The sequence below is a fragment of the Tupaia chinensis genome, unplaced genomic scaffold, assembly GCF_000334495.1.
Source record: "Tupaia chinensis unplaced genomic scaffold, TupChi_1.0 Scaffold142846_1, whole genome shotgun sequence".
Lineage (NCBI taxonomy): Eukaryota > Metazoa > Chordata > Mammalia > Scandentia > Tupaiidae > Tupaia > Tupaia belangeri.
In genome coordinates this window covers 1,906,341-1,913,898 of record NW_006202691.1, presented here as the reverse complement: position 1 = coordinate 1,913,898, position 7,558 = coordinate 1,906,341, and the positions used below count along the sequence as shown (strand labels likewise).

The 7,558-nt window shown below is 41.2% G+C and overlaps 1 protein-coding gene across 2 annotated transcripts in view; it reads right to left on the bottom strand.

Moving 5' to 3' along the window:
• Positions 1–7,538, bottom strand: part of TATDN3 (TatD DNase domain containing 3) — a 23,594-nt gene extending 16,056 nt beyond the window's left edge. For both annotated transcript variants that reach the window (XM_014582214.2, XM_006163714.3), the window contains exons 1-4: positions 7,393–7,538; positions 5,043–5,075; positions 3,638–3,711; positions 3,338–3,422 (exon numbers count right to left, since the gene is read on the bottom strand). In XM_014582214.2, coding sequence (XP_014437700.1) covers positions 3,338–3,422; positions 3,638–3,711; positions 5,043–5,075; positions 7,393–7,458 — 258 coding nt within the window. In that variant the 5' untranslated portion in view covers positions 7,459–7,538. The remainder of the gene's footprint in view (positions 1–3,337; positions 3,423–3,637; positions 3,712–5,042; positions 5,076–7,392) is intronic.
• Between the last annotated feature and the right edge of the window lie 20 nt (positions 7,539–7,558).

Sequence of the window (7,558 nt, the reverse complement as noted above, 5' to 3'; positions counted from 1 at the left end):
AGAGAAGGGAGGGAGGGGAAAGGGGAAGGAAGGAAGGACAAAAAGGAGGGAGGCAGGAGGGATTTATTTTGAATAAGATTTAAATCATTACAATTGATTTTGTTTATTAAATAAAATGTTTAATATTCAGAACCTTTAAAACAGGGGCTAGGCATTTAACAGAAATGCCTGAAATGGGGCAAGGAGAGACAGTTGCCAACAGGAGAGCACCTACCCTTTTTGCAGAGGGGCAGTGGATTGTGGCCAGTGAACTGTGGTTCATTACCATATCCCTGGTGTCTAAACTGTGCCTGGTGATATTTATTAAGTGAATGAACAAATTCAGGAATATGCTTAAAGATTTGCATGCTATTAGACAATTTATTTTATAAGCCAAGTTAATTTGATGAATGTTTACAACACACCTAGCTTTGTCACATATGTTCTGGAAGGTTCTAAAGATGTAGCAAAGAGTACAACTTACTTTTTTTAGAAAGCCTTTCTTTCTTTTTTTTTTTATGGGGTGCTTCCTCACTTTCCTTCTCTCTCTGTCCCTCTCCAACAGGTGTACACGCTGTCGAGAATTTTTTTTTAAAAAAAAGCCTTAAAAAGGAAGGAAAATGAAAATAAATAAAGTTAAATAGGGGGCCTGCAGGTGGTGGTTAATGGCGCTAGACTCCCACATGGCCGACTGCAGTGTGAGTCCTAGACCTGGCAGCTTGCTTTCTCACTTTGTCTCTCTGTCCTTTCTCTGGTCAAATTAAAATAAATAAATAAATAAAGTAATTCTTTAAATAATTTTTTTTAAAGGAAGGAAAATGACACTTGCTACAATATAGATGAAGCTTGAGCACATCATGCCAAAAGAAAGAAGTCAGAGACAGAAATTCACAGAAACAGAAAGGAAAACAGTGTTCTTCAGGGGTTGGGGAGGGGAGAAAGGAGGAACTGCTATTTAAGGGGTAAAGTCTCCGTTCGACAAGATGAGATCTAGAGGCCGGTTGTGCGACAATGTGAATGCTCTTAACGCAGTATGAATGTGAACTGTACACATAAGAGAGGTGAAGATGCTACATGTTATATGTGCTTTACCACGAGGAATGCAAAACACTGCTTAGAGTGAAGCCACACAAAATGATGGGGTGGGGCAGAGTGTTAAAAGACCACGGGGAAGCTTCTCAGTGCAAAGGACAGCAGTCCCAGTTCCCCACAGCGTCCCTGGCAGAAAAGGGGGCTGAGGGACACACCCCAGCCAGGGTCCCATGTGCAATCATTTGTTCCAGGAAAAAAATGGCTTGGAATAAGGGTGTGGGCAGATGAAATGGAGATATTCTAGTATATAGTATGTATGTGTTTTGGGGGGAGCGATTTTTGCTATAGGGCACATGTGCTGGCTGGAGAGACAGAGAGAGAGAGACAGACAGACAGCTAGAAAGTGAGAAATCACCCTCCCAGGGGGATGGTCATGCTGCAATCCCTTCTCCTCCATTCTCCCTTGGGATTTTGGCCACACGCACATGCACATGTACACACATATATGCCTGGCATGAGATTCAAGCCACTGGGTCCAGGATTCGGCCAGTCATGTAAGAGTCCAGTGATGTAACCACTATGCTGTCTGCTGGTCCCTAAATACAGCATACTTTAAAGGAGTTTATAATTTAATAAATATAAGAAAATAAAACTGTGGTATGGACTACAAATGCAATTGGAACAAAATAGAGCTAACTGCTTTTGTCTGGTCTACTCCAAAGGGCTATCCCAAAATCTGATGAGTTCTTATCTGCTTTGAGAATCAAGAATTACCTATATATTGATGGTGTATTAATTTCCCTCTGTAAGTTAAATAGTCCTATGAATAACACATTCCTGCCAGATATATGCCAAGTCTACCCACTTCTCTTTGCCTCCATGGTTACTACTGTGGTCCAATCCACCATGGTGTCTCACATGGAGGATCACAATAGCCTTCTTACTATTATACTCCCTTTTTTCTTTTGTTACTTTCTTCAAAATTCACTCTTCACACCATTAAAAAATAAATCGCATGATCATGTTTCACTTGGAATCTTCCATCAGATATAAACTGAAATCCTATAAGGCCCTGCATGTGATCTCTGCCCAGCTCCTCTGACATCATCACTATCTCTTCCCCACTCTTGCCAGCCACATCCGCCTCATTTCTATTTCTTGACCACGTCAAGATTGTTCCTACCTTAGGATCTTTGTTCCTACCTTACGATCTTTGTGCTTTGTTTTTTCCTTTGTTTACAATGCTTGTATCTTCTCTTTGCATGGACAATTCTTCCGTAGCATTAAGATTTCGGTTGGAATGTCACACTTCAGAGAGGCTTTCCCTGATGATACAATCTAAAATCCAGCATCCACACTTCCTGCCACATAATCTTATCTTACAGTCTTTACAGCACTTTCGCTATCTAAAGTTTTACCATTCATGTAATTGTTTCCTATCTGCCTCATCTACAATTACTTCCATGAGAGTGCTCTTACTCACAAATGGGTCAGCAGTGCTGAGTGTGGGGCCTGGCATACAGGGGGTGCTCAGTAAATGTGGGTTTCCTTAACTAGATGAATGCCTGTTGGTAGAAATCTCTGCATGGATGAAACAGGGCAAACAAACCCATCGTGCTATAAAGCACCGAAGAAACTGTGCTGAGTCAGGACACAAGTACGAAATATGAGACATAGAGCCCAAGAGTCATGAGTCAGGGAGACCTGGTGGGTTGGATGGTTTTTTTGAGAAGGTATAAAATCAATGCAACTGTATTGATCAAGAGTACTCCTTTAGTGATGGTTTCATGTTCAAAGAAGATACTAACTACTTGAATTCATCTGTTCCCTTACACTAGCATACCTACGAATTTGCCATTTTTCTCTTGCTAGACATTCTAACTCTTTTTGCCAAAGTAATATAACCACAAGACAAAAAATTTTGAAAAAATAAATCATCCATAAGTCCTCTAGATCTTCTCAATTACTATCATTTCTGTGTGTGTGTGTGTGTGTGATTTTTTTCTGCAGAAAAGGAAAGTCATTCAGAATGAATAAACCATGTGGTATCTTCTTTTCTCCTTACATTACACTGTAAATGTTTCTATGCATCCATAAACCTCATAATCCTTTATATACATGCATTGTATTTAACACTCTTCAAGAATTTAACTAACGATTCCTTTATTTCCATACCTATAATCAATTTCCATTTTTTCTCTATTACAAATAATATTGCAACAATAATCTTTTAGTAAGAATCTTTTGTATTACCTCCTAGAATATAAATTAGAAAGAGAAGAATTACTGAGTCAAAAGACATTATCATTTTTATGGTTCTTGTTACCTTTAATGTGACACTTCTTTGGTCTTCTGGTGAAAGTCCTTGAACTGGGTGAACACCCAAGCATGGCAGGACAAAGCCATTATACCTAAAATCGTACGATAAATAAATAAAACAAAAATAGACTAGTAGACTATAATATTACTCAAAGGGACAAGTAGAAAAGAATCTCTTTTTAGAGCTAGGTTAACATGCTTTTTCTTCCTCTTTCTGTTTAAAAATGGATTTTTTGATATTATGAATCTGACATCATGACTGTATCCTTATAAATAACTCTTTACAAATCTTAATTTCAAGAAGCACCTTTCTGAAAGTTGCATAATCTTTTCAAATTCTCCCGAATGTTCAGCAACTGCCACAAGGGCTATAACATTGGCCTGGGGAGGAAAAAAAAAGTTAGAGTCCCAAATAATACACACTTTTAGTATTATTATTATTGTTATTATTTTTGGTCATAGGGCACATGCACTTGCCAGAGAGGAGAAAGACAGAGAGATACAGAGAGAGGGAAGGAGAGAAATCATTCCTCAGGGGGATGGTCACATTGCAATCCTTTCTCCTCTCTTCTCTCAGAATTTTGGGCACGCACAGACATGTGCCTAGTGAGACTTTCAAGTAATTGGGTCTGGGACCTGAACCATGTCAGTCATGTGGGATTCCAGCTCTTAATCACCACAACATCTGCTGGCCCTTCAATTTAAATTTTAAAGTTTTCTGTGCATTTTAGCTATTCTTGTTCAGCCATGCTCTATCAATATTATCATAATGGAGTACTTGCTGTGTCTCAGGACCTTTGTTCAGTGAATATAAATAGTACTCATTTAATATAAACAAACTTATGAGGTAGGCATTGATGTAGACCACTGTATAGATCAGAGAATAGAGTTTTAGATGGAGTCAAATAACCTGCCCAAGGTCATTAGGTCTGTGTCAATACCAAAGCCCACACTCCTAACTAATCTGCTACGGTGAAAATTGGCAGTATGTAAAAATGTACTGTCAACCATTGCTGGCTCTCACTTTTTGGGAAGACCATAACACTTTAGTTATGATGAATTGCATAAAAACTCCCCAAAATTAAAATTTTTTTCTGAGAATTTTAGAACATTTTCATAACATATCCAAGATCTTCAAAATAATGTGAATTTAAGAACCAATCTGGGGGCCAGCAGGTGGTGTGGTGGTTAAGTTGCTGGACTCCCACATGGCCGACTGTGGTTCAAGTCCCGGACCTGGAGGCTTGTTTTCTCACTTTCTCTCTCTCTCTCATGAGTGCACATCCTCTGTAGCAAATTTAATAATAATAATAATAATAAATTCTTTTTAAAAAAAACAATCTGTTCAGTAGCACTGATAAGCACAATGGCTATGAGAACACATTGTGAATTCAGATTAACCTATCGCTTTACTTGCATCTGTCTTTGGACTAGTTTATTATTCTCTAGGCCTTAGTTTTCTCATCTGTAAAATGGAGACCACTACTTAGCTATAAAATAGTGACTTCCTCAGAAGGCTGTAGTAAAACATTCAATGAGATAAAATTCAGAAAGGACTTAGCACAGTGGTTGGCACATAAAAATTAACACTAAAAGTACTGAAACAACATCAATATAGCATATCTAAATTTTAAGTTGTTTTAGCTTGAAATTAGTAGGAAAAGCAAAAAAAAATCACAAAAAAAATGGGGCAGTTACAGATATTGACTTACCGCCTTGGCTTTCTCCAACACAATATCCAGATCCTAAATGAAGATATGCAATTATTATACAAGAGTTCAGATGAGTCATTACATGCTCTTCAGCTGTGTAGATCAATGCACAGGCACCATAAAGAATGACAGTGATGGCAAGGAGAGCAGCGGCAAGGAGCAGAACCCACACTGACCCACTTTATTACTCTTACTCTCAGGAAAGTCTGGCTTCTGTTCCCACTGCACTAAAACAGAAATCTCAGTGGTCAAATATTTCTGTCTTCCTCTCTATCCTACAGCAGCATTCAGAAACACTCGCTTGCCTACTCCTTCCTTCTTGAAATATTGTCCACTCTCGTTTTCTGCAACACCACTCTCTCACTGGTGGCTACTTTTCAGTCTCCTAGATTGGCTCTCCCTCCTCTTTCTGACTTCAGGAACTTCTGCTTCCCTCTGCACTAGTTTTAGGTGATCTCATCTGTTCTTGTGGTTTTAAATATCACACTTACGTTGCACGCTCCGTTTTTATCTCCAGTTTAGAACTGTCTCCAGGACCTCTGGTTTACATTTTAAAATGACTATCTGGCATCTCTGTTTGGGTGGGATTAGGTTTCCCGGCATGACTCAAACATAAATCTCTATTTTCTCCCACAAACTTATTCCTTCTGCCTACCTCCTCAAACCTTGGTCTTCCCTCATCTCAGTAAACTGCATTACCATTTTCTGTAAAGCACAAGCTAAAAACTTGAGCTATCCTTGATTCTTCCCTTTCACTTGCTCTCCATATCCAATTCGTCAGCATGTAATATAGATTCTTCACCTAGTACAGACTTTGAATGCACTGTCTTCTCTCTACTCCTGGCTATCCTCGGAGTACCAGCCACCATCTGGTCTATGAACTCCAAAAGCTTCTTAATTGGTCTTCTAGCTTCCACTTCTCTTCTCCATCCATTTGCCGCAAAGCAGCACAGTGGTCTTAAAAAAGGTATCAGATCTAGGGAACCAGCAGTTAGCGTAATGGCTATGTCGCTGGACTCCCACGTAGTCGACCACGGTTCACGTCCTGGACCTGGTGGCTTAAAAAAACCCATGCCGGGCGCGTGTGCGTGCGTGCCCAAGATCCCAAGAGGAGAATGGAGGAGAAGGGATTGCGGCGTGGCCATTCCCTCTGGGGGGTGATTTCTCACTTTCTGTCTCTATGTCTCTTTCTGTCTGTCTGGCGAGCGCACGCGCCCTATAGTGAAAAACCTCTCAAAAAAAAAAAAAAAAAGGTATCAGATCTGGTCCCTCCTTTCTTTAAAAAAGAAAAGAAAAGAAATAAAGGAAATGAAAAGAAAAAATGAAAGAGCCAGCCTGTGGCCTTGTGGTTAAGGGAGCTGGATCCCACATGGCTGACTTCAAGATTCTACTCCCTGACCCAGCTGCTTGAGAAAAAACACATGGGATTGGAGTGAAATATGTGCCAGCACTGGCCTGCCCAAAATACCAAAAGAAAGAAATGGAGAAGAAGCTGCAAAGTAAGACCCTGTAAGAGAGGGTGCTTCCTCCCTCTCTCACTCTGGTGAGTATACCCACCCCATGGCAAAACAAAACAAAACAAAACAAAACAAAACAAAACGAAAAAGAAAAAGAAAGTTGTTTAATAGAGGGACATAGTGCTTCTAATACAATCCAAATATCTACTGACCTGTCTCACCTACCGCCTACAAACCTCTCCAGCTGGTTTCATGCCTCTCTCTAGCTCATCAGGCTCTATCCAGCATTTGGCAATTGGAATATCCCAAAATTCTATCCTGTCTGAGGGCCTGCAACCACCCCCTAGACACTCCTTGCTTTGCTGGCTCCTTGTCTTCCCAGTCTTAGGTGGCACCTCCCAAGAGATTTCTCCTGAAATGGATCCTCCTTCTTCCTTCTCTTACAAACCTCTAGCTTCCAATTTCCAATTTAGAATTGATTTTGTAACTGATTTTGTGTGTTCTCTTTTTGTTTTCCTCCCTCCCTTTAGAACTGGGGCAGGTGGTGAGTGTTCGGTGGGGGCTCGTGTTTCCTGAGCTTCTGGTACAAGTGGCATTTCAGCCAGGCGGTGCGAGGCCGGTAGGATAAACCTCCAAGAGGAGGTAGGGAAAAGGACTCCAGAAACCGACAACAGCAAACGAAAGCCTTGTGGAGATAGTTGGCTTCCGGCTACTGAATCAAAAGAAAAATGGGTATGACTGAGGTCAAGTAGGGACTCATCGCCAGATCCCAAGGCCACAGACAAGGGCCTAATAACGGGGGCCTTCGTTCTAATGGAGGGAAGCAAAAATAATCTAAGGGGGAAACATGGGGGTTTTCCCGTTCCCACGGGCCCCGCCTCGCTCTCACATACGCTGTCAAAGTCCGGGTCGGAGAGGTGGCAGTGACAGTCCACTAGCCCCATGCCCACAGTCCCCATCACGCCGCTGCCGCCGGCCTCGTCCTGGAAACGCAGGAAGGCCGGAACGCTGCAGCTGCGCCTGCCTGAGTTTCCGAGCGGACTCCTGGTCCTTACACCC